Raw genomic sequence first — 26153 nt, forward strand, 5'->3', positions numbered from 1 at the left:
CTAAATATCTGTCCCCCCATCCATCATTGGTAGCTAGGCGTTCGAGGAGTTTACGCGATCAACTAGTCAAGTCTTACTATAGACCTGTAGAAAGTGGTGGAATTTTTGGCTCTAGGAGACCAAAATGGGGTTGTTCCCCCTGCGGTAAATGCTTAGCGTGCCCAAATATAGATAAGGCTACTGAGTTTGCAAATTCAGATCAAACTAAAATGTATCAGATTAGACACATCACTTGCACCACCAAAGCAGTGGTATACTATGCGACCTGTCCATGCCAAAAAATTTACATAGGCCTTACTACTAGGGAATTAAAAATTAGAGTAAGGGAACACATTCGAGACATTAAGAAGGCCAATGATGTTGACGAGCTATTTAGCTTGAAACCCATTCCCAAACATTTTAAGATATTTCACCAGGGAAATTCATCCCTTCTGAAAGTACGTGGCATTGACCACGTGAATTTGGGAATGAGGGGTGGAAATGTCATGAAAACGCTTGCCCAACGTGAGACAAGGTGGATTTGGACCCTGGATACTATGCAACCAAGAGGTCTTAATGATGTCCTGGGTTTCGCTCCTTTTCTCTGAGTGCCACGCCAACTTTTAAATATTTGTTTATTATTTTTGCATATTTGATAATTTTTTATATATAAATAAAAAATTATTTTGGAAAATTATTTTATATAGTTTGAATATACTGTGTTCGTCCTTTGTGTATGTATTTTTAGTTAATACTTTTTTCTATGTCTTTACCTAGCTCACTCATTTCATCATATGTATATGTCGTTATTTCTACCTTTTTTGATGACCCCCGAAGAAACTCTGGAGAAAAGAAAAAATATATATTGAAGGCCTATTATTCTGGCCAACTTGAATTGCTGCTATCAACATGTAGATATATGTGCTAATGAGTATGGATGATTGGTTGTCTATATATGAGAAATTCTTCATCTATGAATGAGACACATTTTGTACTATATACCTCTGTATTTATTCATTTCATATTTTTTACTATTCTTTTGTATTTGTATACTTTTGTACACTTATATCTGTGTATATATATGATTTTTTTTTAAACTTTTTATCTATTTTTCATTATTTATTATACCACAGGGCTTTGTACTTTATGCACAATCCTGGTGCGCTTATGGGTGTTGTGATGTTTTTTCATCCCCTTTATATATCACATATATTATTTATTATTTATTGTATGTTTCATTATGCAATATATTACTATCCATCACAAAGAATGGCACTGGGTATAAATAGGAGATGTGATGTTTCACGTCTCAAATCAGCAATTAGAAGCACTTTGTATTCTATTATGAATTATCTTTTTCCTCTTTTTTAGCACTTTTTTTATCAATCATTACTTATTGTATATGAACATGAATCGATTATGCAGCCATTTACTTATATTTATTCACTATTACTATTCTGTCAATATATGTTGGGATATCCGCATCTATATAAAGCGGTATTCAACTTATGCCCCTAAATTCAATATACCATCGAACTTTAAAAATGTTTTTGGTGCAGGAATATTTCTGCACTATGGTTCAAGGACCTTTCTGACATGCCGCGTCAGGGGGCGGAATTGCGTATGCTGCCGCCCGACTGGCCATCCGGCGGCAGGGCACGCCTACTGCCTCTTCGGCGATACCTTGTCATTAGAGTTGAGCGAACACCTGGATGTTCGGGTTCGAGAAGTTCGGCCGAACTTCCCGAAAATGTTCGTGTTCGCGATCCGAACTCGACCCGAACTTCGCCCCGAACCCCATTGAAGTCAATAGGGACCCGAACTTTTCGGCACTAAAAAGGCTGTAAAATAACCCAGGAAAGGGCTAGAGGGCTGCAAAAGGCAGCAAAATATAGGTAAATCCCCTGCAAACAAATGTGTATAGGGAAATTAATTAAAAAAATAAAAAATAAAAAAATTAACCAATATCAATTGGAGAGAGGTCCCATAGCAGAGAATCAGGCTTCATGTCACCCACCACTGGAACAGGCCACTGTGAGATATTTAGGTCCCGGCACCCAGACAGAGGAGAGAGGTCCCATAGCAGAGAATCAGGCTTCATGCCACCCACCACTGGAACAAGCCATTGTCAGATATTTTTAGGCCCCGGCACCCAGACAGAGGAGAGAGGTCCCATAGCAGAGATTCAGGCTTCATGTCATAGCAGAGAATCAGGCTTCATGTCACCCACCACTAGAACAGGCCACTGTCAGATATTTTTAGGCCCCGGCACTCAGACAGAGGAGAGAGGTCCCATAGCAGAGAATCAGGCTTCATGTCACCCACAACTGGAACAGGCCACTGTGAGATATTTAGGCCCCGGCACCCAGACAGAGGAGAGAGGTCCCATTGCAGAGAATCAGGCTTCATGTCATAGCAGACAATCAGGCTTCATGTCACCCACCACTGGAACAGGCCACTGTCAGATATTTTTAGGCCCCGGCACCCAGATAGAGGAGAGAGGTCCCATAGCAGAGAATCAGGCTTCATGTTATAGCAGAGAATCAGGCTTCATGTCACCCACCACTGGAACAGGCCACTGTGAGATATTTAGGCCCCGGCACCCAGACAGAGGAGAGGGGTCCCATAGCAGAGAATCAGGCTTCATGTCATAGCAGAGAATCAGGCTTCATGTCACCGACCACTGGAACAGGCCACTGTCAGATATTTTTAGGCCCCGGCACCCAGACAGAGATGAGAGGTCCCATAGCAGAGAATCAGGCTTCATGTCATAGCAGAGAATCAGGCTTCATGTCACCCACCACTGGAACAGGTCACTGTCAGATATTTTTAGGCCCCAGCACCCAGACAGAGGAGAGAGGTCCCATAGCAGAGATTCAGGCTTCATGTTATAGCAGAGAATCAGGCTTCATGTCACCCGACACTGGAACAGGCCACTGTCAGATATTTTTAGGCCCGGCACCCAGACAGAGGAGAGAGGTCCCATAGCAGAGAATCAGGCTTCATGTCACCCACCACTGGAACAGGCCACTGTCAGATATTTTTAGGCCCCGGCACTCAGACAGAGGAGAGAGGTCCCATAGCAGAGAATCAGGCTTCATGTCACCCACCACTGGAACAGGCCACTGTCAGATATTTTTAGGCCCCGGCACTCAGACAGAGGAGAAAGGTCCCATAGCAAAGAATCAGGTTTCATGTCACCCACCACTTGAACAGGCCATTGTCAGATATTTTTAGGCCCCGGCACCCAGACAGAGGAGAGGTTCATTCAACTTTGGGTTGATCCGCAATATAATGGTAAAATTAAATAAAGAGGATTGAATGAGGAAGTGCCCTGGAGTACAAGAATATATGGTTAAGAGGAGGTAGTTATAAATGTCTAATCTGCACAAGGGATGGAAAGGTCCTGTGGGATCCATGCCTGGTTCATTTTTATGAACGTCAGCTTGTCCACATTGGCTGTAGACAGGCGGCTGGGTTTGTCTGTAATGACGCCCCCTGCCGTGCTGAATACACGTTCAGACAAAACGCTGGCCGCCGGGCAGGCCAGCACCTCCAAGGAATAAAAGGCTAGCTCTGGCCACGTGGACAATTTGGAGACCCAGAAGTTGAATGGGGCCGAACCATCAGTCAGTACGTGGAGGGGTGTGCACACGTACTGTTCCACCATGTTAGTGAAATGTTGCCTCCTGCTAACACGTTCCGTATCAGGTGTTGGTGCAGTGAGCTGTGGCGTGGTGACAAAACTTTTCCACATCTCTGCCATGCTAACCCTGCCCTCAGAGGAGCTGGCCGTGACACAGCTGCGTTGGCGACTTCTTGCTCATTCTCTGCCTTCGCCTTGGGCTTCCACTTGTTCCCCTGTGACATTTGGGAATACTCTCAGTAGCGCGTCTACCAACGTGCGCTTGTACTCGCGCATCTTCCTATCACGCTCCAGTGCAGGAAGTAAGGTGGGCACATTGTCTTTGTACCGGGGATCCAGCAGAGTGGCAACCCAGTAGTCCGCACACGTTAAAATGTGGGCAACTTTGCTGTCATTGCGCAGGCACTGCAGCATGTAGTCGCTCATGTGTGCCAGGCTTCCCAGAGGTAAGGACAAGCTGTCCTCTGTGGGAGGCATATCGTCATCGTCCTCCGTTTCCCCCCAGCCACGCACCAGTGATGGGCCCGAGCTGCATTGGGTGCCAGCCCGCTGTGAACATGTTTCATCCTCATCCTCCTCCACCTCATCCTCGTCCTCCTCGTCCTCCAGTAGTGGGTCCTGGCTGGCCACATTTGTACCTGGCCTCTGCTGTTGCAAAAAAACTCCCTCTGAGTCACTTCTAAGAGACTGGCCTAAAAGTGCTAAAATGACCCCTCTTCCTCCTCCTCCTCCTGGGCCACCTCCTCTTCCATCATCGCCCTAAGTGTTTTCTCAAGGAGACATAGAAGTGGTATTGTAATTCTGATAACGGCGTCATCGCCACTGGCCATGTTGGTGGAGTACTCGAAACAGCGCAACAGGGCACACAGGTCTCCCATGGAGGCCCAGTCATTGGTGGTGAAGTGGTGCTGTTCCGCAGTGCGACTGACCCGTGCGTGCTGCAGCTGAAACTCCACTATGGCCTGCTGCTGCTCGCACAGTCTGTCCAGCATGTGCAAGGTGGAGTTCCATCTGGTGGGCACGTCGCATATGAGGCGGTGAGCGGGGCGGCCGAAGTTACGCTGTAGCGCAGACAGGCGAGCAGCGGCAGGATGTGAACGCTGGAAGCGCGAACAGACGGCCCGCACTTTATGCAGAAGCTCTGACATGTCGGGGTAGTTGTGAATGAACTTCTGCACCACCAAATTTAGCACATGCGCCAGGCAAGGGATGTGCATCAAACCAGCTTGTCCCAGAGCTGCGACGAGATTTCGCCCATTATCGCATACCACCAGGCCGGGCTTGAGGCTCACCGGCAGCAACCACTCGTCGGTCTGTTGTTCAATACCCCGCCACAACTCCTGCGCGGTGTGGGGCCTGTCCCCCAAACATATGAGTTTCAGAATGGCATGCTGACGTTTACCCCGGGCTGTGCTGAAGTTGGTGGTGAAGGTGTGTGGCTGACTGGATGAGCAGGTGGAAGAAGAGGAGGAGGAAGCCGAGTAGGAGGAGGAGGCTACAGGAGGCAAAGAATGTTGCCCTACGATCCTTGGCGGTGGAAGGATGTGCGCCAAAGAGCTTTCCGCCTGGGGCCCAGCCGCCACTACATTTACCCAGTGTGCAGTTAGGGAGATATAGCGTCCCTGGCCATGCTTACTGGTCCACGTATCTGTGGTTAGGTGGACCTTGCCACAGATGGCGTTGCGCAGTGCACACTTGATTTTATCGGATACTTGGTTGTGCAGGGAAGGCACGGCTCTCTTGGAGAAGTAGTGGCGGCTGGGAACAACATACTGTGGGATAGCAAGCGACATGAGCTGTTTAAAGCTGTCTGCATCCACCAGCCTGAATGACAGCATTTCATAGGCCAGTAGTTTAGAAATGCTGGCATTCAGGGCCAGTGATCGAGCATGGCTAGGTGGGAATTTACACTTTCTTTCAAATGTTTGTGAGATGGAGAGCTGAACGCTGCCGTGTGACATGGTGGAGATGCTTGGTGACGGAGGTGGTGGTGTTGGTGGTACATCCTCTGTATGCTGGGCGGCAGGTGCCAACGTTCCTCCAGAGGCGGAGGAAGAGGCCGAGGCGGCAGCAGCAGAAGAGGTAGCAGGGGGAGCATGAGTGAGTTCCTTGTTTTTAAGTTGTTTACTCCACTGCAGTTTATGCTTTGCATGCAGATGCCTGGTCATGCAGGTTGTGCTAAGGTTCAGAACGTTAATGCCTCGCTTCAGGCTCTGATGGCACAGCGTGCAAACCACTCGGGTCTTGTCGTCAGCACATTGCTTGAAGATCTGCCATGCCAGGGAACTCCTTGAAGCTGCCTTTGGGGTGCTCGGTCCCAGGTGGCGTGGCCAGTAGCAGGCGAACTCTCTTAGCGGCGGGTGTTCTGCTTTTGCCCACTGCTCCCTCTTTTCTACGCTGTTGGCTCGGTCTCACCACTGCCTCTTCCTCTGAACTCTGAAAGTCAGTGGCACGACCTTCATTCCATGTGGGGTCTACAACCTCATCGTCCCTTGCATCGTCTTCCACCCAGTCTTCCTCCCTGACCTCCTGCTCAGTCTGCACACTGAAGAAAGACGCAGCAGTTGGCACCTGTGTTTCGTCATCATCAGAGACGTGCTGAGGTGGTATTCCTATGTCCTCATCATCAGGAAACATAAGTGGTTGTGCGTCAGTGCATTCTATGTCTTCCACCGCTGGGTAAGGGCTAGGTGGATGCCTTTGGGAAACCCTGCCAGCAGAGTCTCCAAACAGCATAAGAGACTGCTGCATAACTTGAGGCTCAGACAGTTTCCCTGATATGCATGGGTGTGATGTGACAGACTGATGGGCTTGGTTTTCAGGCGCCATCTGTGCGCTTTCTGCAGAAGACTGGGTGGGAGATAATGTGAACGTGCTGGATGCACTGTCGGCCACCCAATTGACTAATGCCTGTACCTGCTCAGGCCTTACCATCCTTAGAACGGCATTGGGCCCCACCAAATATCGCTGTAAATTCTGGTGGCTACTGGGACCTGAGGTAGTTGGTTCACTAGGACGTGTGGCTGTGGCCACGTCCTCTCCCAGCACCAGAGGGTCCACTAACACCACCACGACCATGTCCGCGTCCCTTACTAGATGTTTTCCTCATTGTTACCGTTCACCACAATAAGAAAAAAAATATTTGGCCCAATGTATTGAATTCAAATTCAGGCCTTTTTTTACAGGCACCTAACACTATCTGGCTATCTATTTAAGTACCGTATTACACTAATACAGGCACAGCAGTAACCACAGATTTAGCTGAATATAAATTGTAGGCCTAGTATTTAGGCCCTGGATGACAGGTATCCTTTTACGGAGAGAATTAGACTTGGAGATGCACGGTAGCGTGTGAAGTTATTGAGGATGACCCTATCAGCACTTGAATTTGCACCTTGAATGTAATATACCCTTTTACGGACAGAAATACACTATGTGAGATGCACAATAGTGCGTGCAAATTTAGAGGCTTATGCTTTCAGCAATTGTAATTTAACAGTTTGTGTAATATACCCTTTTACGGACAGATTTAAACTTGGCCTGCAACAGCAGAAACCACTGATTTAGGGTATTGCTATTTTGGGATTTTAATTTCAGCCCAGAACAAAAACTATGCTTTGACGGACACTAAAAAACTTGTCCAGCCACAGCTGGAACACCAGATTTAGGGTATTGCTATTTTGGCAATTGAATTTCACCCCAGAAAAAAATATATCCTTTGCCAGACAGCAGACAGTATTACACTTGGCTAGCCACAGCTGGAACACCAGATTTAGGGGATTGCTATTTTTGCAAGTGAATTTCACCCCTCAATAAAATATAGAAAATTCTATCCTGAGTTTCTATGGGTGACAATAAGCACAGCCAAGCCCCTGATGTAGGATATAGCAAAAAAAAATATATATATACTATTGATGGTTAAATGGACTTGGTGGCAGCTTGTGCTGGCGCACCATAAGACACAAAATGGCCGCCGATCACCCCAGAAAAAAGTGACAGAAAAACGCTCTGGGCAGCCTAAAAACAGTGAGCAATTAACTAGCAGAAGTTGAATGATTCACAGCTGTAGATCGATCACTTCTTTAAGTGTTTTTGCTGAGTTAATCCCTACCTAATCTCACCCTAACAGCAGCTGCATCCTCTCCCTACACTGATCAGAGCAGAGTGACGTGCGGCGTTACCTGACTCCAGCTTAAATACAGGCTGGGTCACATGATGCACTGGACAATCACAGCCATGCCAATAGTAGGCATGGCTGTAATGGCCTCTTGGGGCAAGTAGTATGACGCTTGTTGATTGGCTGCTTTGCAGCCTTTCAAAAAGCGCCAAGAAAGCGCCGAACACCGAACCCGAACCCAAACTTTTACGTAAATGTTCGGGTTCGCTCATCCCTAGTTACGAATTACATAAAAATTTTCCCGCCAAACTAATTCAAAGTTTTTGCTGTGCCATTTCTGTATTTTTTCTGCTAGAATTTTACAAAAACATTGCAGTGAAGGCACTGCTGGGTGTTACCATTAGCAGTTGTGCCTGACTCTGTCCAATACGTGCTGCTGGTGTCAGACTGTGCAGGGACAACCACCCAACTGTTTACACTAATCTGTACCTTTACAGCAAGCTTCTGACAATTTATTCATAACTTCTAGTAGAAATAACAGAGGAAAGGCACAATATAGACACATAAGAATAAATGCTCCCGAGTTGTTATTACATGGGGAATGCAAGTAGTTGCTAAAACAGGCATGTCAGGAGAGGCGATAAGTCTTCTTAAAAGCCGTGTACAGATGTAGCTGAGATAACCTCAATGTTTAACATGTTAAGTAAACAATGACAAGAAAATGTTAATTGACCTTTTCAATGTATTGCAATGGCTTTTGTCACAAAATAACACTGTGACTTGTTAAGGACAATTTTAGCCTTGCTACATCTGTACACCTTTGGGGAAATTTTTTATTATTGAGTTGTACATTGCGCTAAAAATCATTTGTAACGGATCTCCTGGCACCCCGACCGGGTACCTCCATCGATAGATGCTTTTAGTGCTTCCTGAGGACTCCAAGCACTCCACTTGACACCGTAAGCACACAGACCCCACGAACCGCCGAAGCTTGGTTGAGGTCTCGCCATCTCCTACCCACCCTGGACCTACGACAAGGCTCCAGGCTCCAGTGGGTGAACCTCTCCTAAATCCAGAGAGCGGGAACAGCTCTTACAAGAGCTAGTAGTTTTAGCCAGGGGAGTATAACAAATCTTCAGCGTATTGCAATCCCCAGTGTTGATCAGTTACCCAAACACCAGCCTCAACATGATGAAGGGTAAAACAGGAACTCTTTATTGAACACACAGCATTGACTTATATACACATGACATACTGAGGACATGACATAGCAGCCAATCCTGTACAGTTTAAACACAAAACTAACCCTATTCAACAAACACAATGGCATTGTCTGTGACGCAATTAACAAACACACTGGCATTGTCTTTGATGCAATCAACATTTAACATGCAAACAGATATCTTCACCCACTCCATAATGAATGAATAGGGAATGAGGAGACACATGTGATGGGATTATCTCCTGAGTGTATCATAGGAGTCAGCTGCTATTATAATCAACTATCTTAATCCCATCACTAACACAGGTACCTCCTGTCGGTCGGTGCCTAAGTTAGTCGAGTAGCTCACCCATAAACAAACACTGGTCCTGTTGAACTCTGGGGCCTGGCTCTGTTCTGTATGTCCCCAGCTATTGTATGCCCAATCTGCTACTCTTTGCTTCATTGTTGTTCTCTAGCTTGGAGTTGTAGGTACTTGGTGGGCAGAGGCCGACTGCGCTCTGCCCAGATGCCAGCTCTTCCACTGGGGTACCATGCCAGCGCTTCCAGAGACTGCGGTCCCATCGGCACCATCGGAGTTAGGGGTGCTGTCCCCCTGTGGTTGGGGAGAGAAACCGGTTGTCTCCTCTCCTTTCAAGGTACACTGCCGTTGGGGAATGAAGACGATGCTCTTCTCTCCCTGCAAAACATACTGCCGTTGGGGATCTGGGCCGACTGCCCAGCATCCCTGTAGGGTCGATGGAGAGACCTCGGTCCCATCTCCACTGTTGTGGGGCTTACTGTCTCCCCCTGGTACGTTAAGCTGCCGCTGGGGAGAGGGGGTAACAAGCTCCTCTCCCATACATACTTCCAGCCGCTGGGGAGGGCGACCGACCGTCTCCGCTCCCAATCCAGTGTCCTGCTGCTGGGGAAAGGAGACTGGGCTCTCTATTCCCTGCTGTATACTCTGCCGCTGGGGTGGAAGGACAAAGATCTCCTCTCCCAATAAAACCCTCTGCTGCTGGGGAACAGGACCCACTGTCTCTGCCCCCTGTAACTCAGCCTGCTGCTGGGGGATGAAGACTGGGCTCCCAATTCCCTGCATATCAAGCTGCCGCTGGGGAATGGAAACTGGGCTCCCAATTCCCTGTACATCACACGGCCACTGGGGAATAGAGACTGGGCTCCCAATTCCCTGCATATCACACTGCCGCTGGGGGATGGAGACTGGGCTCCCAATTCCCTGTATATCACACGGCCGCTGGGGAATGGAGACTGGGCTCCCAATTCCCAATAACTCCCATTGCCGCTGGGGAAAAAGAACCGACTGTCTCTGCCCCCTGTAACTCAGCCTGCCGCTGGGGAATGGAGACTGGGCTCCCAATTCCCTGCAGGAACCTCGGTCCCATCTCCACCGGCCACCTGGGGTTCTTCCCAGTAAACATCGACAATATCCTCCCAGCTGAAGGGCTCTGGACCTGGGTCTGACTTCTTGCTGTTCTGCTGAGCCTTCCCAATGGAGTGGAAGAGATCTCGGTAGTCCTGCTCCAGTACCAACTCCAGGGTTGCTAGGTGAGCCAGGTCTTTCTCTACCTCGTGGGGGTCATCCCAATCCTGCCTAGCCTCCCTCTCGTAGAAAATGTTCTGAAGTCTGGACTGTGCAGTGCTCCCGAAGTCAGGCTCTGCAAAGGACTCCCATAACAAGCCAGGACCATCAAACTCCTCTCCCTCTGGCTTGTCATACTCAGCTGTCCAGGGTATATACTGTGCCATATACCACCAGAGCGCCTGGTAGGCCTCCTCCAAACATAGCTACTGCCATACCCGGTACTCTAGTTCCTTCACCCATTCCTCCAGGGGCTGCTCTCCCAGGAAGGGCATCCGCAGGGCCACTTGCTTCTGCAATTGCTGCTCTCCACTGGGGAGACTCTCACCTCGCTGGTATTGTACATTACCCAGGGCCTGGTACCAGATGCCTTTCCTTAATACATCCCGGCCATCCAGGTCTTCCTCATCATATGCCACTGCTGGTTCCATCCTGCTGCTGTAGCCAGGGGCGCTGTACGGATACTAGCGTTGCCCTCAATGTTGTCAATCCACGAACGGTGTCTCCGAGCTGCTTCTCCTCTCACTAGGATGCCATCCCACTGCTGCCACCATTGTAATGGATCTTCTGGCACCCCGACCGGGTACCTCCGTCGATAGATGCTCCTAGTGCTTCCCGAGGACTCCAAGCACTCCACTTGACACCGTAAGCAGACAGACCCCACGAACCGCCGAAGCTTGGTTGAGGTCTCGCCGTCTCCTACCCACCCTGGACCTTAGACAAGGCTCCAGGCTCCAGTGGGTGAACCTCTCCTAAATCCAGAGAGCATGAACAGCTCTTAAAAGAGCTAGTAGTTATAGCCAGGGGAGTATAGCAAATCTTCAGCGTATAGGAAGGAGGCTAGCCCTCAGGCTCCTCCAGCAGCCCCAGTGACGGTTCAGTCCGTCACATCATTCATTCACAGTAGTAAAGACAGTGGTGGAGACAGTAGTGTATCTCATTGCTCACTGGGTCAATGTTTTTCACATTGAAACAGCACTGCAGCAGCAAGACTAAGTCCTATTGAAACCTCCAAGTTTTTGTGAGTCTGGTTTTCACAAAAGGCTAAGCATTGGCATGCTGTGTTAGAGCTGGGCGAGAGAGGCAACACAGCTGAACTGTTGCAAAAGTGCATCAAGCAGCAAACATCTTGCTGGCTGCCTCCCTGCCAGCTTAATCTGGGTAAAGTAGTCATTAAAAATGGCTGGAACATCATAGCCATGGTTCATTTTGAGAAAAAAATACATGCTACCTGCATGCTGCATGTGTTAATTATATTCATGCAAAAATGTATCACACAGAGCCTGGAAACTATAGGCCGGTAAGTTTAAGATCTGTCATGGGTAAACTGTTTGAAGGTTTTCTAAAAGATTAGGTCACTGTCACTACTGGGGCTAACACAGGGGTCAGTATTTGGCCCTATTCTCTTCTATATATTTATTTATGATCTTGTAGAAGGCTTGCACAGGGGTGCCAGCAGGCCCAGAAGCAATGAGCGCTTCCATCAATACAGATGGAAGCGCTTATTGCTGAAGTGCTGACACCAACATACTGCGGCGGGGCACATTAGCGGAGCGCATAGTTCCCTGCCCCGCCGCCGATCACCACCATAGGTTTCAAGCCTAGTAGGCCTGAAGCCTATGCGGTAGTAAAATCCAGGCGCAGGCGCGCATGATGACGTCATCGCGCGCGCCTGTGTCGGGACTCAGCAGCACAGTGCCGGGACTCTGTGAGCAAGCGCAGGTGAGTATTTAGCTTTTAGTTTTTTTTTATTTGTATTTTATTATTTTATGTGCCAACTTTGGGGGACATGAGGGGGCCGGGGTGCACACAGGAGGACGCGTGGGGGGGAGAATATGGTGGGATACTGTGTGTCATGGCTTCTAATGGAGGAGAAGGGATAATAGAAGGTCTACATGAGAGGAGATGTCCCTGGATGTCAGAGGTATGTGGTCAAGTATTGGGGGGGGGGCAGAGTAAGGTGCCAAACACCCTGGGCACGCCACTGAAAAGGACCTAGGAATTTTAGTGAATGGCAAGCTAAGCTGTAGAAACCAGTGTCAGGCAGCTGCTGCCAAGGCCAATAAGATAATGAGTTGCATCAAAAAGGGGTAACATAGTCCTACCACTTTGCAAATCACTAGTCAGACCACACATGGAGTACTGTGTATAGTTCTGGGCTCCTGTGAACAAGGCAGACGTAGCAGTGCTGGAGAGGCTTCAGAGGAGGGCAACTAAAGTAATAACTGGAATGGGGCAACTACAGTGCCCTGAAAGATTATCAAAATTACGGTTATTCACTTTAGAAAAAAACGACTAAGGGGAGATCTAATAACAATGTATAAATATCTCAGGGGTCAATAGAGAGATCTCTCCCATCATCTATTTATCCCCAGGACTGTGACTGTGACGAGGGGACATCCTCTGTGTCTGGAGGAAAGAAGGTTTGTACACAAACATAGAAAAGGATTCTTTACGGTAAGAGCAGTGAGACTATGGAACTCTCTGCCTGAGGAGGTGGTGATGCTTTTTTCTGCATAACACTGTGTGTGTTTAAACACTATCTGCCCCCTATAAGGTACATTTTTTAAAAATAATTCTAATATGAAAAAACACATGTGACGGTGCAGTATATTTTTAAACACACTGTTAGTTAACAGAGTCAAACAAGCATTTAGCTATATATGTCTGTCTCGGTGAGAAAGAGCAAAAATTTGAGAAATCTTTTTAAAAAAAGATAATGAAAATATATAAACATCAAAGTCCTAGGAGATCTCAGGGTGTCATATACCAATTTTATAAGCAATTGGAACATATTTGATTTGTGTAGAAACAATTTAGCTAAAAATCTATAAAAAAAAGAAATAAAATCAACAAATTGAACACAAAACCAATTTCAAGAAACTCGCTCATCTCTAGTTTGCACGTATTAATTATTATCACAAGGTGTGACAAACTCCTCTGTTCCATGCACATGCAATAAGTAAGGTATGTGATACATTTTATCTGTAATTATTTATGTCTAGTCATGATATTACTATTAATTTAGCTCATGTATCAATAAAAGAATGTTCCATGTGATATTAAATTAAGTTTTATTGCAGACATGTGTATATGTAAGCACCCTGTAAATGTTGCTATGACCAGCCATACGAGGAATGTATCCTGATTCCAGCTTCCTTATATAAACAGAGTAATCTTAAATCAAACATCATTGGGGAAAAAAAGCTTCTACTCTTCAATATCTCTGGATCCAGAGAAAACAACTGAACCAGGAACCAATCATGTCTGGAATCAAAGGAGGACGATGTGGCCAAAAGATCCAGTGCCAGAATCCATGCAAAGACCCCTGCCAAAAAGTCCCTATCTGTGTAAATCCATGCCAAGACAGTAAGTTTTTACTATGAAAGCCAAAGCAAATATCAATTTTATCAAACTGTACTTTATAGTTTTTACATGGATATAAAGTACATGAAAGTTTAAATAGATTTAATTTTTTGATTAGTACCTATATGACTTTTTACAACTGCATTCACAGGTGTGATGGATTTACATGTTCATTCTTCCAGAATTCCTTGGTTTACTCAATGGTTGCACACTTCTTCCTCTAGTGATTTGAATGATATGAAACACCATATAAAATTTAGCATTATTATGTAGGAATCAACCACTATATTATAGGAGCTCAGCTAATTTGTAAGAACCATGCCTGATGACCAGCTTGTTAACTGTTTCCAATGTTGCTTAACCATCCATATAGATTATGTCCATGTATAAACTGCAAAATGGTGTATAAATGTGGACATGCTTTCTGATATATTACCACCAGTTTATAAATAGGTCTGTTAATACACAGTATAAACAAGTAACACAAAATTGTGCACAATATACATCAGTAAATACGAATTTAATCCCATTCTGTGTATTTTTAGCATGTAAATTTGAAATTCAGAATCATGGCTCTCACCATAATCATCATGGTCAACACCATTTCCACAAGCAAGGTAAGCTTATATTACAGCAGTAAACACAATAAATGTAAACTGTAAGACATTTACTTTTATGTTATAATAAATGTAATTACCGGTATTTGGTGACGTCATCGGCTCTGATGGGCGGGCTTTTGCCCTAGCCGTTTTAAAGGATAGGGCAGCTCTAAAGCCTACCCATCAGTGCAGGTGACGTCACCGGGCTCACTGCTGGGCAGAACCCTTTGCCTGGAAGCCCCATGGAGAGCCCGGTTGATCACAGGAACTCCCAAAAATGCCTTTGCCCTGCGCGATTTAGCGCAGGGCAAAGGAAAGCATCGGAGAATGAACGGCTCTGATGCTCGTCAGGGGGCTGCCTGGGTGAAAATGGTAATATGTCCGGGTTCAACTCTGAACCCGGACAACCCCATTAAGAGTCGGAGCCCATTGATTATAATGGGATCTAGCAGGGTTGCGGCTGCTTTCCTCTATTTATGCCAGGATTTGGGCAGACAAAAACAGTTAGTTACATGCTTTAAATTTTTTCGAGCGAAATCCTGGCATAAATGCTGGGGAGGGATCAGATTCCCACTAGAGCCCACTATAGTCTATGGGGTCCGGCGGGCATTCTGCACTATCTGGCTACGGTGGATCCGGAGACCTTGTCTGCCGGAACAGTTTGCCCTATTGCTCTGCCTCCTGTGTGAATGAAGCCTAAGTGCTGTTATGTAACTGGGAATTGCAAAAGAGAAGATGAAACAGAACTAAGCATGCAATGTAATATGTTATCTGGTTTAAAACATTGTACACATACAGACAGAAACATTTAGATAAAGGGTCCCAGATTGATGGGTATCTAAGCATGGATTAAAGGGGATTTCTGAAACAGAAAACAGAGGGGAAGTACCATAAAATAACAGATTAAGAACCATTATTTACTTGACAAACCGTCTGCCATCTCAGTATTGCACTCACTCCAGTGGTCCACTTAGTTTTTTTTTATTATTATTTGCCTGGAGGGGTGATGCGTTGTACACCTGTGTAACCACTTTAACCACTGTAACCAATCAGTGAATAGCCGCAGCAGTGTATGGCTTCACCACTGCTGCGGTGGCACTGAAACGAATGAGAAAATGCTTATAACAGTCTAATCTTGTGGGCACCAGGCTAGGAAAACCTAAGCTTCCTCATGCTTTATCTGATAACCCCAGATCAGTGTCCCCTGCTGCCCATAGATCTGTTCTGGAAATGGTGAATGCTGACATGCATTAAAGGCATTAAAGGTAATAAAGATGGTGGTGGTCACATCCACAGAGACCACTGCCCTGGACGTATGCTGTTCTGTGCTAATGTCACTGCATGTATCTGTGACTAAACTGAATGCTTTTAGCACAATCCTAAAAATATATAAGCAGGTGACGCTATGTGTTAATCATGGGACTGTCATCATTAGTGTTGACATCATAAATCCGAAATCGATTCTTTGAAACACTTCGTTTGACCTGTCTCTCTATAGCATTAACATGTATTGCCTCCTTGGAGGCAAAAGTAGTTTCACCCGAAGTCATGCAAGACTTCGGTGAATGAATTTGGTATTAATTTCTGCATCTTTAAAGAAATTTAAAATGAGCAATCCGGAGTCGGGTTTGATCAAGGTTTGATCTAGGTTCCAGAGTTTGATTTGCTAAAGCCTAGTTATCATCTTGATTGCCATGGATGTGCCAGTTGTCAGCATCGACTGTTTACAGACTGGAATCATGGGCAGTGAGGGGTAATGAACCAGGTAGCTCAGGTAAGACATAGCAAGGCTACTGTCCACAAGGTTAGCAGGTTCTCGGAATTTTTATAGAAAGTGACCAACCTCTTTAAAAGCTTCATAACAATGTCTTCACAAGTTGTGCTTCTCTTGTATTATGTGGTGCAGGAGCACATAAACAATTACAGCACAGTGGTGAAGGTTTCCATAGCCTGTGTAAGCCTACGAATGGATAGGCAGATGACACTATGAATGCAGCACTCAACAACCCTTCCCCCTACGCCTCCGTTACTACTGCAACAAAATTGCTTATATGGTTCCCCGTCACACAGGGTATAGATTAGGGGATTACCAGGATTTTAGTTGGTATTATGCATTAATATTGGTAAGCCAAAATCAGATCTGGGAAAAAACACGGAAGAGGTTCAAACCTTTCCATTATAGTTTTCCTCTGTTTATTTGTGACTTACATACACTGATACATAATGCTGTATTTTCCAACATATGTTAAAGCATATGACAATTATATTTGCAAACCATGTAGACAATAGATTGGAGTATATGAAAACTGTTCTGGTTTGCATAACTGTATACAGTACAAGTTGAAGATCATATCCTACAGTATGTGCGGGCAGGATGATGTAGGGTAATAATTGAGCAGTTTTGAGATAACAGATTTAGCGCAACTTGTAACTGATTAAAATCTCTGCTGATTTTGAAACTTTGAGTTCAGTGGTCGGTCCCAATAAGTGATTGACAGCTATTTCTGTATGTATGTTCGCACACAATTAAACCAATGCTAACAGGAATTTGAATAAACTACACGGAATGCAATTTTTTCCAACAATTTAGTATGTATGGATTGCTCAGACTCTCTTCCACTATAATATGCAGACCACAGAAAGGACACTACAATCAATGTGACAATTCTGTACTATGTACTCATGGTTTGATCCTACAAGCCAACAAGTTTTATGGAAATCATGACACATGATTAGGTTATGGTAGATGCATAATGATACATATAGTATTCTTGTCATGTCCTAAACTATTATCTCTTTCCTGGCAGATCCCTGCAATCCCTGCTGTCCAAACCCTTGTCAGGATCAAGGAAGCTACTCCTTTAATAAATGAAAACATCATAGTACAATATGGAATGTCCTTCTCCTTGCACTCATGTTCTTCTATAATAGTCTTCTTTGATTTACCATCCTTAAATCCAGTCTCTGTCTTCTCTCTGTAATACAGTCTGCTACTGAATAAAACATTTATTTTAAGCTGATACATTTGTTTTATTTGGGTACAAGATCATCCTCAGCCAACACAGATCCGATCTATGTTTCTCAGAGAGACGTTAAAAGTTTCTTCCTGCAGCTGTTTCACAAAAGATCGTTTTATGGAACTCCATGTGCTTCTGATACCATAGGTGGCATACAGTTTCATTTTATTTTATTTTCATACTGAATCAATAACAGACATTTATGCGCAGCACCAAGGAACAGGCAATATTCGAGGTCCAGTAACAGGCCGAAGTTGGGGGCAGAACACGTACAAACAAATCTGAGAAGCAAGTCAGAGGTCAAGGCGGGCAGCACTAGGGCAATTTGAAAAATAGGCTAAGGTCAGGGCAGGTGACCAGAAATTGGAGTCAGCTGTCAGGCTGGAGTCAAGCAGGGAATACACCTTTTCTGGTCACTAGAGACTAGGAATCTGAACGCTCAGGAACCCTCCTACTGGGGAGAACATCTTGAATACATGTGGATGACTAGCAATTTGAATGTGCACATGGTTGCCTTTTAAGAGGCCAAGAGCGCCTCTGCCCTATGAAGCAGGTCTGGAAGCCTACAAATCAGACATAATAGCCAAGGCCTATAGTGGATGGAACTACCAGAGTTGGAAGAAGAGGAGCGGGGACGGATGGCAGAAACGTGAGTAGTGCGCCCCTGTGCCTGCTGCATACACTGTATATGCAGTTGAACAGGAAGACTCAGGAACACAGCAGGTTTAAATGCTACATCCTCCCACAACTGTTTTAATCATATCTGCATCAATGAAGGTTAATAGCTATCTGACTGCTTCATTTGAGGACTATAAAGTCCCAGTTACAGTACATGGACCAATGCACAGACAATCAGGAATGAACCATTTTTTTACATTAATTGAGTAATCTTGAGCAGAGGTCATAGAAGCATTTACCTGCAACAATTATGTCCTTGCTATGGGGATGAACGATTGCTATGGAGATCACTCATCCCCATTTAAATTTTTTGTTTGTTAGTACCACAATTTGAGTTTGCACAGGGAGATATGCTGCCGGCATATGATGATTTTATGTGCCGCATAAAAAAGGCAAAAACCTGATAAACAAGTGTTTCCTTATCCATTGGATAACCAGTGGCACATTCACACTCAGCAATTACTGGAAACAACCATTCATGCAAACTATCACCCCTAACAATCACTCCAATCCTTGACCTATGTAAAAGGATCTTTATTACTTTGTGATTTATTCTTGACACTCCTACAGCTTCTTTTCCCACTAGCATCCAAGTCTGTCTCTTTTAAATACACTGCTCAAAAAAATAAAGGGAACACTTAACCACTTCAGCCCCCCTAGCTTAAACACCCTTAATGACCAGGCCACTTTTTACACTTCTGACCTAGCATACTTTCACCGTTTATTGCTCGGTCATGCAACTTACCACCCAAATGAATTTTACCTCCTTTTCTTCTCACTAATAGAGCTTTCATTTGGTGGTATTTCATTGCTGCTGACATTTTTACTTTTTTGTTATTAATCGAAATTTAAAGATTTTTTTTGCAAAAAAATGACATTTTTCACTTTCAGTTGTAAAATTTTGCAAAAAAAACGACATCCATATATAAATTTTTCTCTAAATTATTGTTCTACATGTCTTTGATAAAAAAAAAAGGTTTGGGTAAAAAAAAAAAATGGTTTGGGTAAAAGTTATAGCGTTTACAAACTATGGTACAAAAATGTGAATTTCAGCTTTTTGAAGCAGCTCTGACTTTCTGAGCACCTGTCATGTTTCCTGAGGTTCTACAATGCCCAGACAGTAAAAAAAAACCTAACTTGTGACAAAAAATAAAAAGTTCTATGAACTCACTATGCCCATCAGCGAATACCTTAGGGTGTCTACTTTCTGAAATGGGGTCATTTGTGGGGTGTTTGTACTGTCTGGGCATTGTAGAACCTCAGGAAACATGACAGGTGCTCAGAAAGTCAGAGCTGCTTCAAAAAGCGGAAATTCACATTTTTGTACCATAGTTTGTAAACGCTATAACTTTTACCCAAACCATTTTTTTTTTACCCAAACATTTTTTTTATCAAAGACATGTAGAACAATAAATTTAGAGCAAAATTTATATATGGATGTCGTTTTTTTTGCAAAATTTTACAACTGAAAGTGAAAAATGTCATTTTTTTGCAAAAAAAACGTTAAATTTCGATTAATAACAAAAAAAGTATTGTAAAAGTATGAGGTGGTTAAAATATAATTTACAGGCCTCACGGAACGTCACAAATTTGTCTCTTCCCCCAGAAAATCTGTCAGGAAGAGCAACCTTGGGTTCCGCAACAACCTGGTTACCTGTAGCAACCGCTGGGCTTGCGGTCTGTTGCAATTGCTGCTGTTGCTGGAGGACCGACGCCTTCAATCCTGCCACCTCCAAAGACAGGCCTTGAAGTTGCTTTGACAAAGCAGCAATTGGATCCATACTGGATTCTAAGTAGGTTGAAAGAAAAATGTTTTTTTTTTCTTTCTTTTTTATACCTACACAAAATAAGGGCCAGATATAATGTAATAACCGGCGTCACGCAAAGGGAGGGAAATGGGAAGGCCCTGTCCAAGGGAGAGGGAAAGGTGGTGACCCCTGACTCACCTTGCGGCTGGCACCTGACTGCCCTGACATCCCTAGACGGGTTCCTCACCCATACGCCGATCACGTGCCTAAACCCTGGCTTTCCCTAAGATGAGCCCTGTGTAGTGAACGGGGCGGTGGGATCACTAGTCCGCACCACTGACACTAAGAGGAAAACATCAAGGAGAGGACAGACAATACAGACAAACATATAATCCCAGGTGGGCGACAACAGCAGACCACCAAGGCCCAACAGGGATCCGGAGGGTAACGTTCTGGAACAACAACCAGGTAACACAGTTACACAGCTCCAGTGGGTCAGTATAGAAGTCCAGGCAGGAAGCTCTATATCTGGCAACCAGAGAAGTGGGAGATGGGAATATAAGGAGGTTGGGATTGCTGGACAAGAAACAGTGAGCCAAAAAGGATTGCAAGGCAAACCCAGAAAGCTACCATTACGAAACAGCACTGTCTTTGTACATCGAGCGCGCAGCCACCCGCTGCGACTTCCTGACCCCGGGTATAACGGAGTCAGACGTGGCTCTTGACACTCTCGTGACAGTTCTATTCTGCTATTTAAAAAACACCCTTTTAGGGCAAAAATCATAATTTTGCAGCCTTTGTGGTAGTGGTGGTTTGCACGCTGTGCAATCAGAGCCTGAAGCGAGGCATAAACGTTCTCAACCTAAGCACCACCTGCATGAAAAGGCATCTAAGTGCAAAGCACGAGCTGCAGTGGAGTAGACACCTTAAAAACCAAGAAAGGTCTCTGGCTCCTCCTGCTTCCTCTTCTGCTGCAGTCTCGGCCTCTTCATCCACCTCTGAAGTGACAGTGCCACTTGCCACCCCGCAAACAGAGGATCTGCCAGCAACACCACCAACACTTTTCATCTCCCAAACACTGGAGCGGAAATGGAAGTACCCCCCTACCCACCCGCGATCCCTGGCACTGAATGCCAACATTTCAAAATCACTGGCCTTTGAAATGCTGTCATTCCGTATAGTGTAGACGGAGAGTTTTAAAAGCCTTATGGCGGTGGCTGTCCCACAGTACGTCGTGCCCAGCCGCCACTACTTTTCCAGGCGTGCCATCCCTTCCCTGAACAACCAAGTGGGGGACAAAATTAGGTGTGCACTGCGAAAAGCCATCTGTGGCAATGTGCACCTCACTACGGATACGTGGACCATTTAGCACGGTCAGGGACGTTATATCTCCATAACAGCACACTGGATAAATGCAGTGACGGCTGGGCCTGAGGCGGATAGCAGTTTGGCGCATGTCCTTCCACCACCGAGGATTGCAGGGCACTTTAGTTTGCCTCTTGTTGCTTCCTCCTCCTACTCCGCTTCCGCTTCCTCATCCTCTACCGGCTCCTCATCCGGTCAGCATAACACCTTCACCACCAACTTCAGCACAGCCAGGGGTAAACGACAGCAGGCAGTTTTAAAATGTATCTGTTTTGGGGGACAAACCCCACACCGCGCAGGAACTGTGGACGGGCCTTGAACAACAGACAGATGAGTGGTTGGTGCCAGTGAGCCTCAAGCCCGGCATGGTGGTGTGCGATAATGGGCGAAATCTCGTAGCAGCTTTGTGACTAGCCGGTTTGACACACATCCCTTGCCTGGCGCATGTGCTGAATTTGGTGGTGCAGAGATTCCTTTAAAATTACCCCAATATATCAGAGCTGCTGCATAAAGTGCGGGCCATCTGTGCGCGCTTTCTGCGTTCTCATCCTGCTGCTGCTCACCTGTCAGCGCTGCAGCGTAACTTCGGCCTTCTCGCTCACCACCTCATATGCGACGTGCCCACAAGGTGGAACTCCACCTTGCACATGCTGGCCAGACTGTGCGAGCAGCAGCAGATGATAGTGGAGTTTCAGCTGCAGCACGCACGTGTGAGTAGCTCTGCGGAACAGCACCACTTCACCACCAATGACTGGGCCTCTATGCGAGACCTGTGTTCCTTGTTGCGATGTTTTGAGTACTCCACCAACATGGCCAGTGCCGATAACGCCATTCTCAGCGTTACTATCCCACTTCTATGCCTCCTTGAAAAAACACTGCTGGTGATGATGGAAGAGGATGTGGCACAGGAGGAGGAGGAGTAGGAGGGATCATTTCATAGGGTTTCCGGCAAGTCATTCACAAGTGGCTCCGAGGGTGGGTTCCTGCACCCACAAACGCCAGGTACACAATTGTCCAGCCAGGGCACAGTTCTGTAGGATGACGAGGTGGAGGATGAGGAGGAAGAGATGGAGGAGGAGGAATCATGTTCACAACAGGGTGGCACCCAGACCAGTTCATGACCATCAGTTGTGCATGGCTGGGGGAATACAGAGGACACAGACGATACACCTCCCACAGAGGACAGCTTTTCGTTGCCTCTGGGCAGCCTGGCACACACAAGCGATTACATGCTGCAGTGTCTCTGCAACGACCACCGAATTGCCCACATTCTACCTTGTGCTGATTACTGGGTGGCCACGCTGCTGCATTCCCTTTACAAGGACAAAGTACCGTCCTTAATTCCGTCACTGGAGCGTGATCGCAAGATGCGCGATTACAAGCGCACGCTGGTAGACGCGGTGCTGGTGGCATTCCCACCTGACAGCGGGGGCACAGTGGAAGCACAAGGCGAGGCAGAGGAGGAGGAAGAGGTGGCCAACGCAGCTGGGGCACCGCCAGCACCTCAGAAGGCAGGGTTAGCATGGCCGAAATGTGGAAAAGCTTTGTCAGCACGCCACAACAACCAGCACCACCAGCTGATATGGAACGTCTTAGCAGGAGGCAGCATTTCACCAACATGGTCGAGCAGTATGTGTGCTCACGCCTACACTTTCTGAATGACGGATCTGCCCCCTTCAACTTCTGGGTCTCCAAATTGGGCACATGGCCTGAGCTTGCCCTTTACGCCTTGGAGGTGCTGGCCTGCCCTGCAGCCAGTCTATTGTCTGAACGTGTGTTTAGCACGGCAGGGGGTGTTATCACAGACAAGCGCAGCCGCCTGTTCACAGCCAATGTGGACAAGCTCACATTCATTAAAATGAACCAGGCATGGATCCCACAGGACTTGTCCGTACCTTGAGCAGAATAAACATGTATACCGGCCTTAACCAGCCATTGTTATACTACAGTTACTCATTCTTGTATTCTGGATATTTCACACTTTTTTGGAGTGCACCCTAATTTAAAAAATAATAAAAAATGAAAACCGAAAACCAGTATTGGCTACCTCGTACTCCTTCACCGCCGCTTCCACCTACATCCACCGCCTCCTCAAACTCCTACTCCATATGGACCTCCACCTCATAAATCAAGTTTTTTTTCTTATCTGTACTTATTCTATTTTATTTTATGTAATTTCACTAATTTGTCTGTTACATTTTTGGGTGAAATTCACAAATTTTTGGGTGTGATATACCACTGCTCTACCTAGTAGACAGGTAAAAAAAAAAATTGTTACATTTTTGTTAGAAATTTACAAATTTTTGGGTGTGATATACCACTGCTATACCTAGTAGACAGGTAAAAAAATTCACAAATTTGTCTGTTACATTTTTGGGTGGAATTCACCAATTTTTGGGTGTGATATACCACTGCTCTACCTAGTAGACAGGTAAAAGAAATTCACTAATTTGTCTGTTACATTTTCGGGTGAAATTCACCAATTTTTGGGTGTGATATACCCATGCTCTACTTAGTAGACAGGTAAAAAAAAAAAACATTAATTTGTCTGTTACATACTTGGGTGACATTTTACCATTTGTGCTGTGAATAAACCCCTGCTCTGCATAGGTGACAGGGAATAAAATTTAAAAAAATCATCTGTTCCATTAGTGGGTGACATTAACCCATTTCTGCTGATGAAAAACCTTTGCTCTGCATAGGTGGCAGGGAATTAAATTTGTAAAATCGTCTTTAATTGGCCCTTTCATTCGATCCTTCTGCTCCCTCTCCAGCGTGCAACCCTGATTCGCTGATAACCATGATCAACATGGTAAGCTCAATAATGAACATAGAAAGTTGATAGAGAAGATATCCAAATGGATGTTGGACGTCACGGGGATGTGCGATCAGGCAGAAGTTATCTAGAGTCAACAAAAAGGCAGCAGGGCTTCTCCTGTCTAAAGTTTCCAAATCCAAAATACCCCAGTGACCTTCCCTATAATTTTTTATTAATCATTCCAATAACAGGGCATCTTAAGAGTCCTGTATTGATATTTATCGTCACTACCTCCCCGAGTCAGGAGTGGGTAATTGCCGCGCACCCCCTCCTTACCTTCAATTCTTCCATTTCAATAGCTTCTCCCACATTTCTGCTCGATCACAATAAAAATACATCCATTGATCTAAGATGTGGTCTCTCTTTCTCACGCTCCCTCTCCAGCGTGGAACCCTGATTCGCCGCTAACTGTGATCAACATGGAAGGCGCAGAAAAGAACATCGAAAGTTGATAGAGCAGATATCCAATTTGATTGTGAACATCAAGAGGATGTGCAACATGGTGGGGCAATATGTTTGCACACGCCTACACGAACTGACTGATGAGTCTGCCCCCTGCAACTTCTGGGTCTCCAAATTGGGCACATGGCCTGAGCTTGTCCTTTACGCCTTGGAGGTGCTGGCCTGCCCTGCAGCCAGTGTATTGTCTAAATGTTTGTTTAGCACGGTTGGAGGGGGTTATCACAAGGTATATTTCCCAATCTTTTGGGGTGCACCCTAATTTAAACAAAAAAATAAATAAATAAAATTAATTAAAACCAAAAATCAGTGTTGGCTACCTGTTCCTCCTCCACCTCCGCTTCCACCTACACCGCCACATCCATTGCCTCCTCAACCTCCTACTCCATATGGACCTAGTCCTCCTAGATCAAGATTATTATTTTTTATTTTTACGTATTTTATGTTATTTAAAGTCATTTCCCTATCCACATTTGTTTGCAGAGCACTTGTCATGCTCTTTACCACATTTTGCTGGCCCTCTAGCCCTTTCCATGACATTTTAAGAGCCATTTTAGTGCTCAAAAGTTCGGGTCCCCATTGACTTCAATGGGGCTCGGGGTCAAGTTCGGGTCCCGAACTCAAACTTTTTTGTGAAGTTCGGCCGAACCAGTGGAACACGAACATGCAGGTGTCCGCTCAACTCTAGTGAGAACCTGATGGAAAATTCCTCAAATTCATGTTCAAGTCCTACCACTAAGAACATAGAATTATAGGTAATTTTAGTGGGAGTGTAGCTGGCCAGCTAAGACCTGTCCTAGGTTGCTAGTATAGCTTATATGTGTATACAGGTAGACCTGCCAATAGCCTTAATACAGTTCCTATGTTTATGTGTTAAAGACAAAGGCAGAGTTATTTACTATGACTTCATGTTTTGGATGCCATACAAATGTTATATTTTGTGTTCACAGAAGGAGAAAAAGATAATATGCCTTTAAGATTAATTTAGTAATGTAAGGTAAGCTCAGTGACAGCAGAAACAACAGAAAGTATAGTGTTAATCTGTTGTTGCTGGACAGAAGTCTAGACCAATCACAGCCAGCTTCTCACACAGCAAGAGTTTTTACCAATCCCAGCCTGTCTGGGAATTCCCCCAGTCCCTGCTGCTAGAATCATTTTTCACCATAGACAGGAGCTGAAGAGACATTCACTCCACTGAAAGCTGAGTTCTATGGGAACAAGAGGCCAAAATAGGTAGATAAACCAGTTATATAATGTTCATATTGTTAGTATTGTGATTAGAACTGTATACTGAACCTGTTATATGTGTGTTTACTTACAGTTCCACCAAATTCAATTGCAACCATACAATTGCAAATACAAATTGCAAGCTACAAATTGCAAGCATACAAACCAGATTCCATACAAATTGCATACAAACTGCAAACTGCTCATACCAGATCATAAGCAATTGGATACTGCAAACCAAGTTGAGCAAGCAGAACTATTAGTTAGACCTCAGATATACCTCTCAGAGAGATCAAAAAATACTTAAATAACAAAGTGAGAGTACAG

General features: G+C 45.3%; 1 protein-coding gene across 2 annotated transcripts in view; it reads left to right on the top strand.

The window, feature by feature from the left end:
- The first annotated feature begins 13752 nt into the window (after positions 1-13752).
- Positions 13753-26153, top strand: part of LOC121004158 (proline-rich protein 9-like) — a 93830-nt gene continuing 81429 nt past the window's right edge. Inside the window, exons 1-3 of one of the 2 annotated variants that reach the window (XM_040436297.1) lie at positions 13753-13918; positions 14461-14532; positions 17322-17534. In XM_040436297.1, coding sequence (XP_040292231.1) covers positions 13813-13918; positions 14461-14532; positions 17322-17386 — 243 coding nt within the window. In that variant the 5' untranslated portion in view covers positions 13753-13812 and the 3' untranslated portion in view covers positions 17387-17534. Of the gene's footprint in view, positions 13919-14460; positions 14533-17321; positions 17535-26153 lie in introns of those variants that run through there. The other variant, XM_040436298.1, reaches the window with a different exon arrangement.

Source organism: Bufo bufo, chromosome 6 (genome assembly GCF_905171765.1).
Source record: "Bufo bufo chromosome 6, aBufBuf1.1, whole genome shotgun sequence".
In the NCBI taxonomy this organism is placed as follows: Eukaryota; Metazoa; Chordata; class Amphibia; order Anura; family Bufonidae; genus Bufo; species Bufo bufo.